The 22,100-nt window shown below is 38.1% G+C and overlaps 1 protein-coding gene across 1 annotated transcript in view; it reads left to right on the top strand.

Annotated features, from left to right (window-relative positions):
• Positions 1-8,989: 8,989 nt before the first annotated feature.
• The window catches only part of IL15 (interleukin 15), a gene marked incomplete at its 5' end in the record, with an annotated part of 39,869 nt that continues 26,758 nt past the window's right edge, over positions 8,990-22,100 (top strand). The window contains one exon of the mRNA XM_081093047.1: positions 8,990-9,055. Within this exon, the coding sequence (XP_080949173.1) occupies positions 8,990-9,055 (66 nt within the window). The remainder of the gene's footprint in view (positions 9,056-22,100) is intronic.

Below are 22,100 nucleotides of genomic sequence, written 5' to 3'. Positions count from 1 at the left end.
GACCTTTAAAACTTCAGACATGTGACGTGATGATGATTTTAGGTTTGATATTGAGGTATTTCTCTTCTAAAACCTCAACCTCTCTTAATTCAAGGCACATTCGAAGTTTATAAAGCATTTGCTTCCAGGCTATGGGTTTGAATCCAGATAGGCTAGCAACAGACCAGATTGAAGAGCCTATACTATTGTATTCTGGATTTAACAACCCCATGACTCTCTACTCCTCCAATACCTCGTTCCCCAAGGTTCCTTCCCAGACTTTTGCTCTAGGTATCCCTCTGTCTGGTGGTAGTGATGGGATGAGCAATTGCTTAGATCTAAGGTATAGACATATGCAGTTGTGTTGCCAACTGCATAAGTTCTGTGTGCCCCATAGTCCAGGCCCAGACTGCAAGTACCAGTCAAGGTTAACACATGCAGTGAAGCAGGCTTCTCCCAGGTCCTACCTTTCAGGGAAAATGAGGGTGAGAACAAGATACTGCCATTTAGAAACCACTTCTCCATTTCCCCCTCCACTTCTGGGTCCTGACTGTCCAGCTCTGTGCTGCCAAACAATTCTCTTCTCCACCCATGGGATTTTCACAGATGTGGCATCAGTTCCTGAGCATTCCACAAACCACCGTATTTCTCTGGAACCTACAGGGCGGATTTTCAAAGAAGGAGCCAGCTGCCCTTGCTGATTCTTCATCTAACTGATCCATACAAGAAACAGTAGCTATATAAATATCTGATGCTCTATATCAACCCACACTGGGCAAAGATCCCAAAGATCTGAGTGTGAAAGCAAGAGTGGTAGCTTAGCCACAGTGAGGAGCTTTCCATCTTCTCATTCATCCAAGGCGGAAAGGTGGTAATTGCTCTGCGGTGAGTTATGAGGCAGCAGAGCTGTCTCAGCAGTTGTGGATGGCATGTTTACTTTAGTTGTTCTGACCCAGAAAGTAGTGGTATGAAAATAAGTGGAATGAAGTAGATTGCATGGTAGAAGTATTTTGCTGGTGGTACTAGTGTTGTTGCAGGATAGTTACATCTAAGATCCAAAATGAAAACAAACCAAAATCTACAGCCCTTCAGTTATTGTCAATACATATGGGGTTACGCACCCCTTCCCAGCCTATTGTGACCCTAGGTTTGGGGATAAGTTGGCCTCTTTTGAGATTGAAGCTAACATGGAGAGACAACACAATGGATCGTGCGTGCCTTGAGCTTTCTGTTCCCTGGATGAGCTACTAGTGAAGAACTGAACTGGGAGCCCAAGACACAAGGTCAGCCCCAATCTTACCTCTTTGTGTAAAACTGCAAAAATACATTTAGTTTCTCTGCACTTTGGTTCTCTTCTGGAAAACTAGGATGATTAGACTGGAGGCATTACCTCAGGTGTCAAATCTGATGGTTTTGAGGCTTAGCACAAGGTAGATGAATTTGATCATATGCTGCTAACCATCTGTGACTGTCACAGATGAACGTAGGCACTGGAAGGGTCTTCAGACATGGACCAACCTGGCCTCCTTATTTTAAAGATAAAAAAAACAAACAAACCTGAGGCTAAGAGACATGAAGTACCCTGCTAAGGCCACTTAGCTATCTAAAGACAAAACCAGGAGCAGTCAAGTCTCTGGCTTCCAGTCCACTCCATGGTTTTGGTACATTTGGAAGGCTCCCATTGTCATCAAAGAGCCTTCAGTCTCAATATTGCATGAACTATGGTTTTGGAAATTATGCTAATGATGCATAGACTAGAAAGATGGCAGTCTGCATGAAGTCTAGTAAATGACAGGATGGTGAACATCTCTGCCGTGTTTACACAAGCCCAAAGAGGTGATTCTATGTCTGTAGAAATGAATGTTTGTGGTCCAAGCACATGACAGCAACACATTTAATGTTAGTTGCCTGGGAGGCTATGTTCTATAACTGAGTGGAGATAATTTTCTATTTTGCATTCTAACCTAGATGATATAGTCTACAAGACTTTCCGGTTTCCTTTGTTCTCACTCCGCCATTTGTCAAGGAATCTTTTTGTTAGTAATTTGATCATTTAGGTTAATAGAGCAGTCTCAGTTATTTAAGGATGGCACTGGTTCAAGAAGTGGCCACCCACTTTTAGCCATTTACCACTCCACACCCAGTAGAAAGGGTCAAAATCTTCAAGACTGCAACAAATGTGAAATCTTATAGAATGAATGGAGCACGTTGGGTGTTTGAAAATGTCTATCAGCCCATCTTCTTTGCACAAAGCTAAGGACCATGAAAGAGAAACAGGAAAAACAAAGACTAGAAAGAAGAAAGACATGGTAATCTACTTATAGTCGTAGTTTTAGGAACTACTATTTAAATAAGAACATGTAATGAGACCCATGAAAGAGGAGGTAATGCACATAAACCGTCAGTCTCCTAATGTAAGGGCAGGCATTCTGGTAGCTGTGTCCCAGACACAGCGCTCGGCGAGAAGAAAGAACCAGCAGTGCCATGAAAGGCAGACAAGTCCTGCTGTCCAGTCCAAGGAAAAGAAGGCCAGCAACCACATGGACCACACTGCAACTCTAGAGTCCAAGCACTCAACCAGTTGCCAAATAAACTGCACTAATACAGAGTCTGCCTCTTAGCAGTTGTATAAGCACTGTTGCTTTGCTCTATAGACTGGAGAAGTTTAGTTTACTTGTCACAAGCAGCCTGTCAAACCGTGCTTTAGAAACAAAACCTATGGGACTCCTACTGCAAATTTGTGGCCACTGTGTTGATTCAGAAATACAAAGTTCAGGGCACATTTTATAAAAAAAAAAAAAGCCAAGTATTTGGAGTGGGAGACAACAGAGGCCTCGTCGGTAGGAATAATTAAACCCTGGAAGAGTGACAACCAGCTCTAGTGAAACAGTCTGGAGACGGGACTGAGGGATTTTGTGGTCTAAAGTGCGTCTATGTTTAATAAAAGATCAGCTTCACCTTAGACACTTTAACTTAATTATGTTATTTCTGAGGGTTGTGGCAATGGTACCCCTTTGCTTCTCTAGGGGCTGGGTGAGAAGCAATGGAAATGTGAGAATCCAGCGGGAGATGTGCGGTGTAATTAAGCTGTTGCTTTCACTGACAAGCTATTGTCAGCAGGTAATAAGAAATGTGCATTATTTCAAATTGTCATATGGCATCGAGTGCTGCAACAGATGAGGTATGTCTTCTGTGGCAGCAGCAAGCAATCATATAGAGATGGGTACCATTATGGCTGCTATAAATCATAACATACACTTTAATAGTTGAACAATTATCTATAGTGGCAGTACTGGAAAATTGTTTGGTAATGATTGGCTGATTTTTATGTTGAAGAATAATTTTTATATGAATCTTTTTATATAAATACCCGAACAATTCAAAAGAAGGAAATCCTTTTTAAACATATACTTGGGAACTTTTTATTGGTTGGCTCCTTTATCTTTAACTAGAAATATTTGAAGGATCAGAAAGGCACCAAAATAGTTTTATATATTTATATATATATATATGTGTATATATATATATATATATATATATGTATATATATATATACATATATATATAGTGTCCAAAAAAATGTATACACATGTTTTGAATAATTATAAAGGCACTATCTATTAAAATACATTTCATTTTTAAAATTGAGCTATTAGCTGTTAAGGTGTGTATACATTTTTTGGGGAAACCCTGTATGTATAATATTTTATACATATATATTTAGTATTCCTATTATATGAAGATGTTGCATAGTAGGACCAAAGAAGTAAAAACCGGCCACTAGATTTAGACCTCTCTAGTTTTCTGTTGTTGAAAGCCACAAGTTAACAAGGGATAAAAGGAAATTCTTTCTTCTTGAAGGGCTAAAACTACCAGGCTTCTCTCTTTTCTCTCTCTTACTTTCTCTTGGTATTGTTTCTTTGTCCACTTATCTCTCTTTCCTCATCATGTTTTTCATGTTCTTCACATCTTAGCTCAAAATTACCAGCAGTAAAAACCTGACCTTGACCCACCTGGCTGTCTTCTTCCACTTTGATTCCGCTGTACCAGCTGCACCTTTCCATGACCGTTTGACAGCCTTTTTTGTGTGTGAGAATTTTAAAATGATATCAAGGGGTATGTCTTGCCAAATGTTCATTTCAAGAAAAAGCTGGCACCGGGGAGTCAGTCACGTCGCTAACGCATGTTTAATTTGCCAACATTTTTTCATAGCAAGGCTTCCCTGAAGAAGGAATTAGTGCGAGTTTCATTCACTGTAAAGTGGCACTTTAATAACTCCAAACTAGGTGGTAAGGGTGTTAATGGCCATTTTCCTCTTGCCAGTCCTCTGGGAGGGTGGAACAGCCTGATGTGAGGGATCCGATGACTGGTTCATGGTGAGGTGTTATCTTCACAGAGTGATAATCACTAATAAGAGGTGAGACTTTTGAGTGTTCACTCTATGTCAAGGCCTGTTCTATGTAGTTTGCATGAATGAGCTCACTTGAACCTTACAATGACCAGTGAGGTGGGTACTCACATTGTCCCCATTCTGCAGAGGGAGAAACAGAGGCCCTAAGACAGGGGTGGGCAACCTTTTTGTGAGTGCGTGCCCAAACCAGCAAAATCTCTGACATCTCTGACTCGAAATTCTTCTGCGTGCCAACCCTAATTTTTTGAGAACGTGTTACGCCTACTTGATATCTCTTAAGGTGTACGTATGTGAAGAACCTTGAAGAAATAATAAAATTCATTCGAGCGACAAAAACACAGTATATGATGATGAAAAATACATTTATTTTTTAATGTGTACATGTACACTGATAGTCCGACAGAAAACTTTATGACTCTGTTTGATATTATCTGTGGGACTTTTGCTGCTGCATCACTGATGACAGAGATTTTACATCAGGTTTCTATTTCGTGACCTTCAGAGATATGCACGAGCTACTACTTTCATCCGTCAGGCTATTCCTATTACGAGATTTAACAAAATTCATCACTGAGAACAAAGATTTACAAGCGTATGTGGATGAAACCAAAACACTGGTCGGATCTAGGAAGGCAGGGAGAGTTAAGGCAGAGGCATAGAAATTGCTCTTCCCCTCTCCTGTCAATCCATGTCTATGGTCTTTAAGATAACTTGTTATGTAAAATTATTTATCTAAGATGCACCTACACTGAATTTATCTGAAAAATAAAAAAGTCTATATTAAGGAAAAAATTGTAAATGGAAGATTATAAGAGAGGGTTTCGCGTGCCAGCAAAAGTTACTGGTGTGTCATGTTTGGCACGCGTGCCAGGGGTTGCCCACCCCTGCCCTAAGAAATTCATTAACTTTCCCCAAACCTTAATGTTAGTAAGTGGCTATGTCAGAATTCAAATCCAAATCTGTTTGACACCAAAGTCGTGCTATAGCTAGATCACAGTTGTACAACAGAAACTTTTGCAGTGATGAAAATGTTCTGTGTCTGGCCGATGTGGCTCAGGGGTTGAGCATCAGCCCACACACCAGGAGGTCACCAGTTCTATTCCCAGTCATGGCATATGCAAGGATTGTGGGCTTGATCCCACGCAGGGGGCATGCAGGAGCAGCCAATCGATGTTATTATTTCTCATTGATGTTTCTATCTCTCCCACGCCCTCCCTCTCTCTCTCTAAATATCAATAAAAACATTTTTCAAAAGTGTTTTGTATATGCTGTGTGCAGTAGGGTAGCCATAACTGCATGAGTACTTGAAATGTGGCCAGCTCAACTGAGGAAGTGAATTTCCAGTTTCATTTTATTTTAATTAACTTATGATTATATTAAAGTAGCCATATGTGACTAGTGGCTACTAAATTGGACAGCACAACTCTGGATACTTTTTGTATGTTGTAGACTATAAGCTAATGGGAAAACCAAGTCAGGAAAATACATTAATAGAATATGCTATTCTTTCTCCATTTCTAGAGTTTCCCTAGATCCCACATTAAAGAAAAAAGGCTGATCTGTTGCCATATGGAAGATTCAATTTAAAAATGAATTAGTGACTGCCTCCTCTGGTTCAGGCACTGTACTAGGCTTTGGGCATTCTAAATTACCAAGCTACAATTCCTGTCTTCAAGGAGCTCATAATCTCAGTAACTCTGAAGAATATTTTAAACATTTTTTCCCAGAGTTTCTTCATAGATGATAACACAGAAATTTAAATCTCTCCTCTCTAATTCTTCGCAGTGTTTTGCCTTCATTTTTAATATTTTCTTAACAAACATAGACTATTCTTTTTTTACTGCAAAACAGATTTATTGATGCCAACTCTGAAATGTTGCTGGAACCACTCTCCTCATAATCCATTTACAATTATCCATTTTCAGAAGTGTCAGTCCTATAGTGTTCTGGTCACTTCCAATTATTTGTCTAGTCCAGCGGTTCTCAACCTGTGGGTCGCGACCCCTTTGGCGGTCGAACGACCCTTTCACAGGGGTCTCCTAAGACCATCCTGCATATCAGATATTTACATTACGATTCATAACAGTAGCAACATTACAGTTATGAAGTAGCAACGAGAATAATTTTATGGTTGGGTCACAACATGAGGAACTGTATTTAAAGGGCCAGAACGTTGAGAACCACTGGACTCTAGTCTATTTAAAATCCCAACCACATCTCCATATGTTCCTCCAGTTCAAGCAATAACTGGGACTAGTAGGGGGAAAGAGGTGCCTTCTAGCTTCTCTTTCTAGCTCTAATTGTTGGAAGTTAGAGACTGAGAGAGTGGCATAGGACCAAAGGGCCAGCTGTCTCCTGCTTAACTAGGCCATCCTCTGTCGGTTGTTGCTTCTTTTCCTGGCTAACAGTAGCTAATCTTTGATACCTTCTGTATGAGAGGGTTCTAAAGTTGGGCTCTCTTATAGGATATGTGTGTGAGTTCTTCCACATTCCATATAGTGGCCTCCCCACTGGCCTTCTGTGGGTGATCAGGCTTAACCTCCCCTGGTGGTACAGCTCAACAGCTCTCACTATCTGAGTCCCATTGGAGGCCAGGCCTGATCACAGCTTTGCTGGATCAAACACTGGAAACAAAATATGATACTTTTCTCCATTATTTTTTTTCTTTTGCCAGGTAAGTTTAAGAGCAAGTCAATAATACCATTAGCTGATATGATATCCAGCCAAGGGATAAAATGCCAGTCTGTATTAATCATCTCTGGCTGCCATAAAAATACCATACCTGGACTTCTGGAAGCTGGGAAGTCCAAGATCAAGATCAAGATACTGGCTGGTTCAGTTCTCTGATGAGGACTCTCTTCCTGGATTGCAGATGGCTGCCTTCTCACTATGTCCGTCCTCACGTGATGGGGAGGAGAGAGGAAGCAAGCTCTCTAGCGTCTCTTCTTATAAAGGCACTAATTTTATTATGAGGGCCCCACCTTTATGCATTCACTTAACCTGATTACCTCCCAAAAGCCCCATCTCCAAATACCATAACATTAGAGGGTAGGGTTTCAATGTGAGAATTTGGGTTCAAAACACAATCTCTCTGTGTATAGCCACATAACAATTTTCATCCTGTCCTCAGCTTGTGATTTCAATCTTTGTCTTTCCCTGACTGGTATTTCAGTCTCCTGTATATGGACTGGGGTTGGGCTCTTGAAGTGGAGTTAGTGATTTGTAAGTCATAGACATATTAAGAGTTTGCCTACCTCTGTGTTAGTCCTGGAGCAGGTACCTGATGTAGCTACGAAACTCCTTTAGATTGTGGGCCAACCTAAAGCTTCTTTATTCCCAACATTGGGTTTTAGTCACCAGTTCCAGGGAAAATGTCAAGCTACATTTAAAATCCTATTAAAATATCATTCTTCACCCACCCTCTTGAATTCTCAGCCTCCACAAGAAACATTCCCTTTGAGTAACACTACTTCAAGGCCAGCTCAAATGTACCTACTCACTGAAGTCTTTCCAAGTTCCTTATCTTCCTAATCTCTATAGAATTAATTGCCTTACTCTATTTTTACACGGGTTTTTCTTCATTCTTCTATTGAAACACTAACAGCTTTATTTAGTTTTTTGAAGTTTTCCCCATGCACAGGTTGGTGAGTTCCTTAAGTATTAAAACCAGTTATTAGAGCATCTAGTATAGGTCCTTATATACAATCTTGAGTAAATATTTTTCAATAAATAACTCAAGAAAGTACCAGTATGCAAACATATATATTGAAAGTCTAAACTTTTGGACTTAACATTATATTAACTTTTAACTATATTAGTAACAGTCAGAAATAAGATTATACATACAATTTTATTATTAGTATAGATATTCTTTATATCATGAACCATTCTGATCTTTGGTTAAAGTGTTTCTTAATTTATTTTACAAAATAGGATTTATAATGCTTAACTCTTTTAAATGCTGTAATTAAGTTACACTACCTTTTAAGTAGGAAACATACTACTTTATGGTTTCCTAATGGTATAATCTGTTGGCATAGTTAAACTCCTTCAAAATGACATATTCCTTGAAAACATGATGTATTTTACTACTGAGTGTCTGCAGGGAGAGTTTGTCACTTCACTCTTAGAATAAATGTTTGCAACTTAGAGATGGTCAGTAATGACACTGAGTCCACAAACACATTTGACACCACATTTGCTTTGTGGGTTTTTTTTGTGTGTGTGTGTGTGTGTGAGAAAATAAAAAAAAAAAACATTTCACTGGAGAACTGTATGAAATGTTATAGTTTCTTTTAAATGATGTATGATTATTTGTCTTCCAAATGAAATAGTCAACATGGATTTGAGTTAAGTTATGGGGAATTCTGAAGGTTTTAGGAAAAATTAACCCCCCAAATTCCTATTGACTTCTGAAGCTTTCTCCATATGAGTCTTCCTGTTTTTCTAGCCTGATCTGTGTGGTGGTAACTAAATGTGAGGATGGGAGAATCGTTCTGTACGTACTTTTAAATCATTTTACTCCTCTCCTTGACTTCTACAGAATTCATTTCCACGTACGGCCATCTGGTTCTTTGAAGCAGTATCCCATCATGTGCCATGCTGGTGTTGGCACAGGACGCAGAGAAGTCAATGTTAGCATATAGCCAGCCAACAGGAAGTCATGTAAGTAAGGTTTTAAGAATTATATCAGGCAGTATAGATTTTTTAATGTAAGCATGTAACAAATAATAATGAAGATGTGGCAAACCCGGTGAAGTTATATATAGGGTGTCCCAAAAATGCATATATACACTTTTAATATTTATAAAAGTAGTGTTTATTAAATTACATTTCGTTTTCAAAATTGAGCTATCAGCTGTTGAAGTGTGCATACATTTTTTGAGCACCTGTATATACTCAGAAATTTTTAAATGAGCATTTTGGCTATAAAGGAAAATGCCATTTGTCATAGAATATTTAAGGCATTTTCTGAGGACAGAGAACATTGCATATATCAGAGGTGGGCAATATATATTTTTTCTGAAAAGAGCCAGGTGGTAAATACAGTAGGCTTTGTAAGCCAACTGATCTTAGTCATAAGTGCTCAGCTGGGCCTTATTGTTGTTTGGCAGCCATAGACAGAATGGGCGTGGCTTTCTTCCAACAAAGTCTTATTTACAAAACAGGTGAAAGGTTTGGCCTGTGGGTCATAGTTTGTCCACTGTTGGCATGCAAGATGAAGACATTCTACATCTCATTTTCTGTAATTATTTATGTTAATTTGAAAGGAACTGGAGAGCTTAAAATTAAATAATGAATGCAATTCAACTACTCAATTTCTGAGAGATTTTGCCACTGTCAAGAAAGTAGAGAATAATGTAGATTAGGTTTTTTGAATGGCATATTGAAACTTTTGAAAAATATTTGGGAATAATGTAAGTTGAAGTTCAGCCTCAAGAACTAAACAAAATAAAGTTACTGACATGGAAACCCAAGAAACTGACCTTCTCTTGATAAAGTGAATACACTTTTATTTTATTTTTACTTTCAGTAATATTAGCTCTTTCAGAAAAAATCCTGGAGCATGTGTATAGATCAGGAAAAAATATGAAATAAAGCGTTTATGGAAAATGAAACTCTTTACAAGAATCTTAGGAGGAAAAGGTAAATTCCTGTCTTGGGCAATCATTTCTGGCATCAGAAAATAATAAGTAAATAAACATTGAAAGGAAAAGTATGAAGAACATGCTTTTTTCCTATAATTACCTACAAAATAAAACTTATCCTCTAACTTCATATCCTTCCTTGAAACTGCTCTATTTCCTAGAATTTTAATTAAGAATTCCCCAAACTCAAGAAACGTACTAACAGTCTTAGGGAAAAACACATATTAGGTATTGCTACCACTGAGGAACCCAGCAATCATTAAGAAGTAATATGTCAGGATAAAGAAGGGTTCATACTAGGAATTAAATATGATTTCTATTAGAGTAATTCATCATATTCATTGATCTAAGGGAGAAGAGGCATGTGTAGCATATGTTAATCTCTATAGATGCTGAATAGTCATTTGACAAAATGCAACAGTCATTCTGCATGTTAAGAAAAACAAAAGATGACTCAATAGAGTAAGAGTTAAACATATTATGACCATGACAAGCTGACAGGCTGTTTATGCACTAACATGCACATACACAAACATCTGAGCCCGGACACAGCCTTATAAGCAATGTCAAAATGCTGTAGGCTTTCTGCTGTGTCTGCTGTAAGTACAAATGAAATGAAAAGGGTGCATAGTTCTCACCATTAGCGAAGCTCTGCCTGAGTTATTAGTCAGCAAAGCTAGACAGGAGAAAGGAATGTGAGGATAACATTTAGGAAGGTGAAAGTAAAACTGTTATTTGTGGGTGACTTAATACTTAGAAAACCCAAAGAAGCTAAAATGTTTCAATTCCAACATCTAAAAGAGAAAAAAGATAAGTCTGACACATAAGAAAATTTTTTTGGTTGGCAAAAACAAATCAAAACAAAAAACCCCAGCTACTCTGGGGAAATTCTAAAGGAGAATGATAAACTGAGAAAAAATATCTGCCTCTCAAATAACCAAGCATTTTCTCGCTGATATGTTAAATTGTGGGGGTGTGGGGAAGTGCAAAGCAATAGAACGATGGGCAAAGATTATGAAGGGATAGTTTACATAAAAAGAAATACAAATTCCATTTCAACTTATAACAATATTCAACCTCCTATAAAATGCTTGGTTTTTACATTTTATTTAAGAACTATGGGAATGTAAGTATATACTTCTAAGTTTGCTTGCGTTTCATAGGGGCAGTTTCAAGAACCCACAGGAACTAATAAAAATGGTTTTCTGAATAAAGACAAGAGGGTGGAGGGAAAACAGGGTGGCCAGGGGCAGGAATCAGGGCACGATTTCTAAATGGATACCTCTCATATTGTTTTGTTTTTCAACCATGTGGATAGATTACCTTTATAGAAAAAAAATATTATAAAATGTATTTTTTTTCCAATTTTGTAAAACGAGGAATTGCATCTCATTTTATTTTGTATTCTTGATTATTATAGACATCGAATGTCTTTGTTTTCATTTATTATTCATATTTTCATTTTTTGAAATTATCTCTTCAGTTCCCTACATTTAGAGATATTTTCATTTTTGTAAACCAAATTTTCTAATTCCCTACAAAAGTGGTCGGCAAACTGTGGCCCCTTGAGTGTGGCTCTTCCACAAAATACCACTTGTGGGTGCGCACGTCCAGTGCGATTGAAACTTTGTGGCCACACTCAAAGGGCCAAAGAGCCACATGTGGCTCACAAGCTGCAGTTTGCCGACCACTGCCCTACAATATAAGCAACCAGTACATTTTAACATACCTATTTCACTTAAAAAAATCTGTTTATCTTATCATTTTGTTTACTATACATTAACTTACAGGACTTCATGATTTTTATTTTGTCAAATCTATCAATCTTATTTTCTTAAGTATTTAAAAAATTGTTTTAAAGCCTATCCAGAATGATATACTTATATATTTTTTAATAGAATGTCTTTTTTTTTTTTTAATTCTCACCTGAGGATATTTTTTCCATTGATTTTGTTTTTTAGAGAGAGTGGAAGGGAGGGTGGAGGGGGAGAGAGAGAAAAAAACATCGACATAAGAGAGACATATGGAGTAGTTGCCTCCTGCTGGAGGGTTCTTTTTTTTTCTTTATTGACCCCCCTGGTGTCTGTGTCCATTGGTTATGCTTATATGCATGCATACACATCCTTTGGTTAATCTCTCCCCCTTGCTGGAGGGTCCTTGACCAGGAATTGAAACTGGTCAAGACTGAGGGCTGATGCTCTAACCACTGAGCAATCTGGCAGGGCTAGAATGCCTTTTTTTTTTTTAAAAGCTGGAATTTGTCATATGATGTGAGATGAGAATATTATTCTTCTCCTAAATAGCTAACCAATGGCTTCTGAGAATGTTTGTTAAATAATGTTCCCTTACCTGCTGTGTCATGATTCAGTGTTTCATGAAGTCATCTATTCATACTTCAGTGACAAATTTATTTTTTTGTGTGGTCAATTTTAACATCTACTAGGTCTAATTCCTCTTTATCACTTCTCTATCTCAAAATAATTTTGACCAGTGGATTTTTCCCTATCAACTTTAAGATCATAGTGTCAGTTTAACTGTCTATATCCACTTATATGTCAAGTTCACTTCCAATTTTATTTCTTCTGAGATAATTTGGAAAAATAATAACTTTGTAGAGTATAGTGTTCCCATCCAGGAATAAAGTATACTTCCCAAATTATTTTGAAGATGGTCTTAGGCGACTTCTGTGAAAGGGTCGTTCGACCACCAAAGAGGTCACGACCTACAGGTTGAGAACCGCTGTTCTATTGTCTGATTTTATTGACTTTTATTCAAATTCAATACATTCCTTATCATGTTAATTCTTAAGAATATAATTTTGTCATTAATATGAACTAAGTAATTTTTCTAAGTAGTATTGCTAAGATGTAGAATGATGAGTATGAAAATTTTTATTTAATTTTTATTTATGATTTATTTTGTTCTAAACCATCCCATATAACTTGCTGTTTTAGTTCTTATGATGCCTCATGTAATTTGCTTAGCTTTGTTAATTAAATAATTGTAGAAGAATATACCAGTAGTGATTTTATTATTTTGAATAATGATAACTATAGTTTCTATTTTTCTGCCATTAATCAGAAATTCCAGAAAAATGCCAAATAATATCACCAGAGTATCTTATTCTGATTCCTGAATACAATGGGAATGAATACCTGTAGTGATTTGCTAGTAAGCTTGACATTGGTATTAAATTGAAGGAGATTTTTATTATCTTAAGAAATTATTATTCTATTCCTTTGATTAAGAATATTATTTTTTTTAAAAAAAATGAACAAGTGCTGACTTTTGTCAAATGCATTTTTAGGGCACAGTTGGTACAGTGTTTGGAGACCGGCTCACTCGAATCTGAAGCCCTCTCTGCCACTCTGTAGCATTGCTATCAGTTTTATCATTTGCCAGATGGACGCAGCAATGGTTCCTGCCTCATAGAGGTTCTATAAACAGCACATGAGCGAAGCCTTTAACCTGTTATGCGTGGCCTTTGGATTATAGTAGGCACTTAATAAGCAATAGCTATTACTATCATCTATTCAGATGATGACACATTTTTTTCTATGGAACAACTTAAAATGAAAGAATGTGAGCAAAGCAAGTCTGACACGAATCAGAAGACAGTGACTTACCTTATTAAGAGCATATATCTGTCTACCCTGTGTTGGAGCACCTATGGTTCAATTCACACCCTATTGTCTTCCTTCTCAGTATGTCACTTACCTTTAAAAAAATGGGTTTGCTTTGCCTAGTCAGCAAGATTAAGAAACAAGTTTGTGTTCTGCTTTTCAGAACTCTATTTATTCACTTATGGGGAGGAAGGATGGAGTTAAATCAAATACTAATTTTTGAAACTCTGGATTTTTTAGTTATAATGGGGGATAATGTGAGATGTGTTTATTTTTTGTCATGTAGCAGTGTATATTTTATCACATATTTTTGTTTGTCTTGTTTTGTTTCGTTTTTATTTTGAAAGGCCAGGGAAGAGAGAAAGGCGGAGGAGTGTAATGAGTTTGGAGAAGTAGGCAGGAACTAGAACATGTATTACGTTAAAGGTTATTCCAAGTATTATTTTGGACTAAATCCTAAGGTCAACAAGGAACTTCTAGAGGATTTGAATCAGGGGAGAGACATGATACAATCTATGTTTTACCAGGATCTCTAGTCCAAGAAGAACACACTTGGGGGCGGGCGAGCTATTCTTGGGTAGTGAAGAGAGCGTTAGGAAGTAGTCCAAGTGAAATGATATGGTGGTTTGGACTCCGATTCAAGGAAGAATGCGACAGGTTGAGAATAATCAGCGGAAGACAGAATAAAATGCTTGAAGTGTCCCCTAACCGGTTTGGCTCAGTGGATAGAGCGTCGGCCTGCAGACTCAAGGGTCCCAGGTTCGATTCCAGTCAAGGGCATGTACCTTGGTTGCAGGCACATCCCCAGTGGGGGGCGTGCAGGAGGCAGCTGATCGATGTTTCTCTCTCATCGATGTTTCTAACTCTCTATCCCTCTCCCCTCCTCTCTGTAAAAAATGAATAAAAAATATATTTAAAAAAATGCTCGAAGTGACATATCATTGAAGTTAATAGGCCCAAGAACTATGGGTTCTCTGCGTCACTGACGTGGCTCACGACAGGTCAATGGCCTTTGCTTTAGATAATAGCTGCTGTCCAGAAGCACCGGCTTAAAGTCTTTTTTCTACGGAGTGCTCCTAATTAACCATTGACCTCATGTACAAAGTTTGAAATGCAGTTCCACTGTGACTGAGGATGGATGAAAACTGTGATATGGGAGAATCACACTGCGTTAACTGTGCTTTGGGCCCTGGTGGGTACATATTACCAGGCCCTAGCGTGCCATGATTTTAGCTAGTAATTTATGATGGTGAAGGAACCAGCTAACTAAACTTGTTAGAAAGGTATATAATATAAAATTAAGGACTTTTTGTGCATGGATTTTGTGATATCTTTTTTATTTTTATTTGTTATATATATATATATATATATATATATATACATATATATATATATATATATATATATATATATATTTATCTTTTGACCCCCTCACCCACCTCTTTGCCCTACCCTCTGCCTCTGACAATCACCATTCTGCTCTCTGCAGCCACAAGCACCTATCCCACTCTGCCCAACTCACCCGCTCAACACAGTGCCCCCGAGTGTGGTGTGCATATTTTGTCTCTACATAATATTTAGGAAATTGTGAAGAGTATGAGGATTAGTCACTTACAGATAAAAGCAAGAAACCCACCGTCACCATCTACCATTAGTAAGGTTATTTACGTAATCCTCAATTTTAAGATACAATAGGTTATCTAAATATTCTGTGGAACCCTAACTTGATATTGTTACCATTTTTTATGGGACATTAAACTCTGTCTACTGCTACTGTTAGTAAAGTTCACTTTACAGAAATGTAATTTGTGCACTAAAAAAGTATACAAGTTGTGTGACTACTTTTTATTCATACACATTTTATAATTGTGGTTACATTGCTTTATAATTTTATTAAAATTATTCATTTTATTGTAAATTGATTTTGTGATAGAGGTAACATTTAGTGCCACATATGCTGGAACATCCTTGTTAAGTGATATTCTCTTTAGAATGGAGGGCCTTTTGAAAGATAGATGCTGTAGATCCTCCATCTACCTTACCAGGTCATGCTGTATTGGGTTCAGCTTCCTTTCCATCGCCTCACCACGCCTCGCCCATGCAAGCCTCTGGCTCTCTCTTCAGCCGTCTTCTATACTCCCTATGGGCTTGACAGAAACTTCTGGATTCCTTTCAAAGAGGAAGCTTGGGTGTGTTAACGCAATCCTCTTCGCTTAACTAATTCTCAGCTTTGTTTTTCAGTCACATTTGGCTGCCTCTTGATTGTGGCTTCCCTTCGTGTTGGTATTTATCCACGATCCCAGAGTGGGTGGGGATGGAGGGGGCACAGCTAAGCCTGCCACCCAATATGCTCTCAACCTGCTCCGGAAGAGAGGATCAACCCTTGCTGGGAGGATTTATCACACACACGTCTTCTACCTCTGTTTCCCTTCGCCTTCCCACTCTCCTGGCTGAAACATCTGCTTATGACATCTTTCTTATCCTCGGGGCAACCTGTCTCCTAGCCTTCTTAGACAGAAGGTGTTTTCACTCTCACCTCTGCAAGAAACCCTATAGACCAAGTTTCATTTTCAAGGGAGGGGCCTCTGGAAAGCTGGGCAGTAGGGATTTTCCAAGCAGAAGGTGACTTTGCTTTAATTTCTGAGGAGCACAGTCGAGGGGTAGACACTTGGGTGCAAGCTGGGCTCTCTGGTTCCTGCTCTGAGGCTGCCAGTTACCCGCTGTGTAAGTTTGGGCAAGTTATATAATTTCTCTGTTCCTCAGATTTCTCATCTTTAAAATGATGATACTGGCAGAACCTTTGTTATACAGTGGTTGTGATGGCAAAAAAATAGTTAATGTGGAAGTAGCTCAGAACAGTGACTGATAAGTAGTATTTGATATTTGTTAGCAGTTATTCTTTTATTATTATTATTATGAATAATAAAAATTATCTTTCTTCTATATATTTGGAGACATAATATCAATAGAATATGGTAAAGTGATAAATGTAAATATTTTCCTATATAGAATAGCTGTTGTATATTTTTGTATTTCCGTAACCATTACTAGCTACTAATAATATGAAATATGGTATAGTTGAAGGCCTTCTATCTGGTTCAGAGTCATTTTAAATCTGTAGTTGTTTATAATTAAAGAAAGATGGCAACAACTTCTAACCACTGTACTGCATCAAGGGTCTGTCTGTATATGAGAAAATGTACTAGTTTGAGAGCGTTAAAGTCTCATTATTGGTCATTACACTGTTTCCAGTGGTTTAGCAATAGGAAGTAAATGGTCTCGTAATACCTGTCACTTTTATTTCTTCATGACACGAAGATAAGTATATTTTAATTTTGTTTTCCTTTTATCTCAGTGCTTAACGGAGAGCGTAGCATTGGGATTGGGGGTGACTTTGTTTTCTTTCTTGTTTCAGTCTAGTAGTTTCAATGCCATTTCTACTGATTGGTCTCCTTTCTTTTCACATGACCTCACAACAAAATATTATTTTGTGTCATTAATCTATCTTTGATTTATAATCTCAGTGACTTTATCATTTATAAAATCTTAACGGTGTGTATAACAAAACAGAAACACAAACTTTTCCATTTTTCTCAAAATAAGGGATTTCAAACATTTGTGAGTAGCAAGAATTTTCCATTGACAAATATTCACAGGATCTAGATTGAACAGTAGACTTAATACATTATAACGAGGAACACTTCTAACCACTTAAAGTTTGGGGTTGCCTGATTTAAAAAAACAAAAACAAAACATAGAGCAGTGACAACAAAGGAAAAATAATTCTGTTTGTAGATCATTATATATGTTGACTGTAGTCTCTAGCTATAGGGAACGGCTTTGATTTTCTTGAAAATACAGTGCAGTTCCTAATCTTCTGGCCTTCAGCTACACAGCCTCTCAACTTAGAACATATCCACTCCTTCTCCCCTCAGGCATGTCTGCTTGCCCTGTAGGTCCCAGCTTCCTTGTTATTTCCTCCTGAAAGTGTCATCTCTGTGCATGTTTTTATAGCACCTCCTCGAATATGTCCACTATTATATAATTGCTGTGGGTGTATCTGTCTTCCTCATTGGACTGTGAGCTCAGTGAGGACAGGCATGACATTGGCCTTGATCACATAGTAGCTTTACTTCAGAGCACAGCACTTAGAGCATTTCAATGGGCGATCGATATTTGTTGAACAAATTAATTTGGAGTAGACTGGAATAAGTTTTGTTTTTACCTTTGTGTATCCTTTATCTAATTACTAATACAATAGAAGCCCCCTTTCTGGATCAGGACCCATAGCTGTTTGTCATTCATTGAGTAAGAGAAAACATACAATGATCTGTGTTTTCGCTGTGTGCAACAAATCAGACAATCAGATCAAGTATTCAAATGGTCTCTCCTTAAGTGGTTGCTGTATAAGATCAAGGAGGTGATGTGATTTGACTGACTTTGTATTTTGGGCAGTTCCCTTAGCATATTGCTATGGGGATTATGGTCCCCTAAATCAGATACCTCAATTTTGCCTTACCTCTTCACCATACTTCCTGCTTTGATGATATCTTTCTGCTTCCTATAGCTTTTCTACAGCTTCCTTGGGCCTCTGCAATGGTACTAATCTCAGGGTCCCACTGTCCTCAAATATTCTGCTTCATACAAGTCCATGTGGTCTCTAGTTAATGGCAGCTTTATATGATCAAGAATGGGATTTTTCTTGATGGACTTTATAGCTTTAGCAGGTCCCTTAGCACATTGCTATAGGAATTAAAGTCAATTATCTGCGATGAAGCCAGACTGTGTTGGTACCACAGAGTGCTATTAAAAATATTGTCTTAAAGGGTTCCAGCACAAGTTTTACATGCACACTGGTCCTGTAAAATATGAGATCCACACCCTATTCCGCAAAAACAGTAATTGACAAGAATCACATCAGTTAGATTTTATTGTGCACTAAACATTTCTGTGAATTGTACTTATGTCAGTTCGGTTTGCCCTCTTTCATTTCAGATTTTCATTTGTACTTTGCGCTCTGTCTCTCACCTTTGCTTACTTTATGAATACACTTTTAATACTTAGTCAACTAAGAGTCATGTTCATATCTGTATCTTTTGAAAATTTGAAGTCAATCATAGTTTTTTTCCTTATTTAAATATTTTTCAGATAATTGACTTTAATTCCTATAGCAATGTGAAGCAGAATATTTGATCTAGAGCACACAATGACTAAAACACAGCTAAATGTCATTTTGTTGATTTTAAATAACTCAAGCACGTATATGGCATATATTTCTTCAGCTATCGAGTATATAATTTTGTTTTTGAAAGAACCATTGATTTTTTTTGTTGGCAGCTTTTGAATCTCCTTTTTTTCTTTGTTAAGATAAGGGTAGGAATCTTCTTTTCCCCATGATTCACCAGGTTAGGCAGAACATCACAGACCCTCAACAGCTCAGTTGTATTAGGAACAGTGTAGATTGTGTGTGAAACAAAAACCAGTCCTGGGTTACTCAATCACTAAGTCATTTGGGACAAGTCACTACACTGCCAGTCTGGGCTCTTAGCTTGAGGCTCTGGACAGAATTCACCGCCATCTCTGAAGTTCATTGTCTCCAATTTATAAAATGAGCAGTTCTAAAATTCTATTCTTTTCCACACATGTTTGACCTACTTTGGTCAGTGTCCAAGTCTCTGGAAATATTTAATTTATTGCAGCTTCACTGCTTTGAAATTTGTTTATTGGATCTCATAAAGACACATGAGAAAATGTTACATTGTGTGTGAATATTATAGTAAAATTGATTGGAATGTGCTGGGCTTATCATACTTAATCAGCTATGGGATTGTTTTTCTATTTTTACAAAGTAAAACTCCTTCTTGGGTTCCAATGTTTTATACACTCTGCTCTTCTCAAATAAATAAGTTCTCCATTTTTTTCCTTTTCCTCTTATTTCACCAGAAATATCTTTCACAGTATTTGACTATTCTTTGGTCACAATTTATGCATGATTGTTCTTACTTTAATGGGGTATTACTATTTCTGCTGTCTAGGGTAAATTACCAAAACACTTAAACATGGACATCATGAGGGTTGACTGTGGCCAGAATGTTTAGCAAAGTTGTCTTTTTTTCTTTCTTTCTTTGTGAAATAGGTTGCATGAGACACTGGTGTTGTCATTCTAATGGGTTCTCTTTGAAATTGATGGCCCAGTTGTGACAAGTCAAAGTATCCATATGATGTTATAAAGTGCTAAAGAAAATTAAATGAACAGTTAATTTAGAAATGGGGTCTGAGCTATAACTCCTCTCCCTGGAAAGGGAGGATATTATGGGCAACATGCACATGGGAAATGATTTTTTTCTGGTAATAAAGTTAGGAAAATAGCAACCAGAACAGAACAAAACTATTCATGATGCCGTTCAGTATGTAAAGAACAAAAAAGAATTTTCACTGTGCAAGAACCTCTACTACTATATGTTTGCAATGATGCCTCCATGCAAGGGGAAACAGATGTTTATCTGTTTTTCTTTTGGTTTTATTTTCTCTTAACACTGCCATTTTGTCAGTACGTGGTTTCATAAAGCTGTAGGATTCTCATAGGAAAACGACCGAGGCCGTGTGCTTTGGAAGCTGATGTGTTGATTTTCTGGCTGGATAGCAATATTTTATTGTAGCTGGGGGCAGTGTGTGACTAGGAGTGTTAGAGGCAGGAAGTCTAACACCACCAATACCATGTCTAGAACTGAGCCATCGCCTGTGTGTTATGTGCTTCATGCCATTGAATGAATATTGTGTTACTGGGGGTTGTTTTTATTATTTTGTTGTTTGAATATCAGAGGTTTGTCAGATGGCTCTGTTTCTTTGGAACACGAGATGGAAAGTTTTGTTGCAAAGCTTCTTTCATGGAGATAACTTTATGTCTTGGCGATTATGTCCCATAAAACTTGATCGGAAATCATCTTTGTGAGTTGCCGCCCTGTGTGCTATTAAAAGGTCGGAAGTGGAGCATTAGTTTTAACTCAGAGCTATGTTTGCCCGGCGTGTCTTTTGGCCACGTTCTTCATCTTACCACGTTCTGCCTACAGAACATCACTCCCACCAGCCTTTCTTCAGGGACTCAATAGCCTTGTACAACCCATCCCTGCTGTACATCACAACCAAGCTTTGTGGGCATCTTCCTTGGCTACTTGCATTGCTAATACTATATACCATTGAGGTTCAGTCATTCACCTCTCCTGTCATGGAGTCCTCAGTGAGTATTAATTGAACATTTGGGGCAGATTTTTTTTGACTGAAATGAGTATGCTTTAATGCCAATTCTTCCTTACTAAAACTTCTTTGTTTCCACTTGCATTTTGCACTTGCATTTTGTAGCCATGTCACCCTGGTTTTATGTCTTTACTGGTTGGCATCTTAAGATATTCATTTCAGCTGTTACACACCTATATGCTCCCTGTAATTTTGTGCCTGATTAATTTCTATTGTATGTTAGTTAAGCAGAACCTGAGAGAGTGCCTGTCTTCCAGTATTGTACACCGTTTATCTTCTTTCCCAAGAACACCTTTTTTGAAAATCTTCACCCAAGGATATGTTTCTATTGTTTTTGTTTGTTTGTTTTTTGAGAGAGAGGGAGAGAGAGAGAGAGAGAGAGAGAGAGAGAGAGAGAGAGAGAGAGAGAGATATTGGCTGCCTTGTTGGGGAGCACAAGAGACTTGTGGACAGTCTGAGAAAAGGGAAGTGTGTGGAAGGCTGCCTGCCCCGTTTATTGGAATTCCGACATAGGGGAGACTTAGCGGAGTATCGAAGGCGGCTCCCCTAATTATTCCTTGATCTTTCCAAACAAGTCTGTGCACGTGCAGACCCCCGGGTGTTTACTGGAATCCTTATGCTTAGTCCCTGGATGCCCCTGCCTAGAGGACAATGTAAACACATGTGTCCTCCCAAGATTACTCACCTACTGATTGTATCTAAGGATAAAAATGCCAATAAAAGGCAGGAAATCAAGGCTGCCTAACTTCTTCAGCGGGGCCGTCCCTTAGCCCTCTCCCCCACAGTGAAACTGTCAGAGTAATCTTTCATCCATTGTTCAGGGGCTGCTGGTCAGCCCCAGCACTGCTTCCCATATGCACCCTGACCGGGGATGAAACTGTAGCCTAGGAATGTGTCCTGACCAGGAATTGAACCCGCCACCTTTGGTGCAAGGGGCGATGGCTCCAATCAACTGAGCCACTTGGCCAGGGCCCCCCAGAACACCTTTTGATTGTTACTCCAAACTCTTCTATGAGATGCACTGTATGAAACACGATTTCTTTCCTTCCTCCCCCCCCCCCCTTGAGTTGCATGTTTAATGAACCTGAGTGAAAAGAAGGGGGAGAAGACATTTTTTAAGGGGAATAGAAGTCAGAGTCATCTTTTGCTTTCCCTGGAAACAGGTTGCTCAGCATCCAAGGTGGA

Source organism: Myotis nattereri (genome assembly GCF_964212035.1).
Source record: "Myotis nattereri genome assembly, chromosome: 5".
Lineage (NCBI taxonomy): Eukaryota > Metazoa > Chordata > Mammalia > Chiroptera > Vespertilionidae > Myotis > Myotis nattereri.
This window is presented reverse-complemented; position numbering and strand designations above follow the sequence as displayed.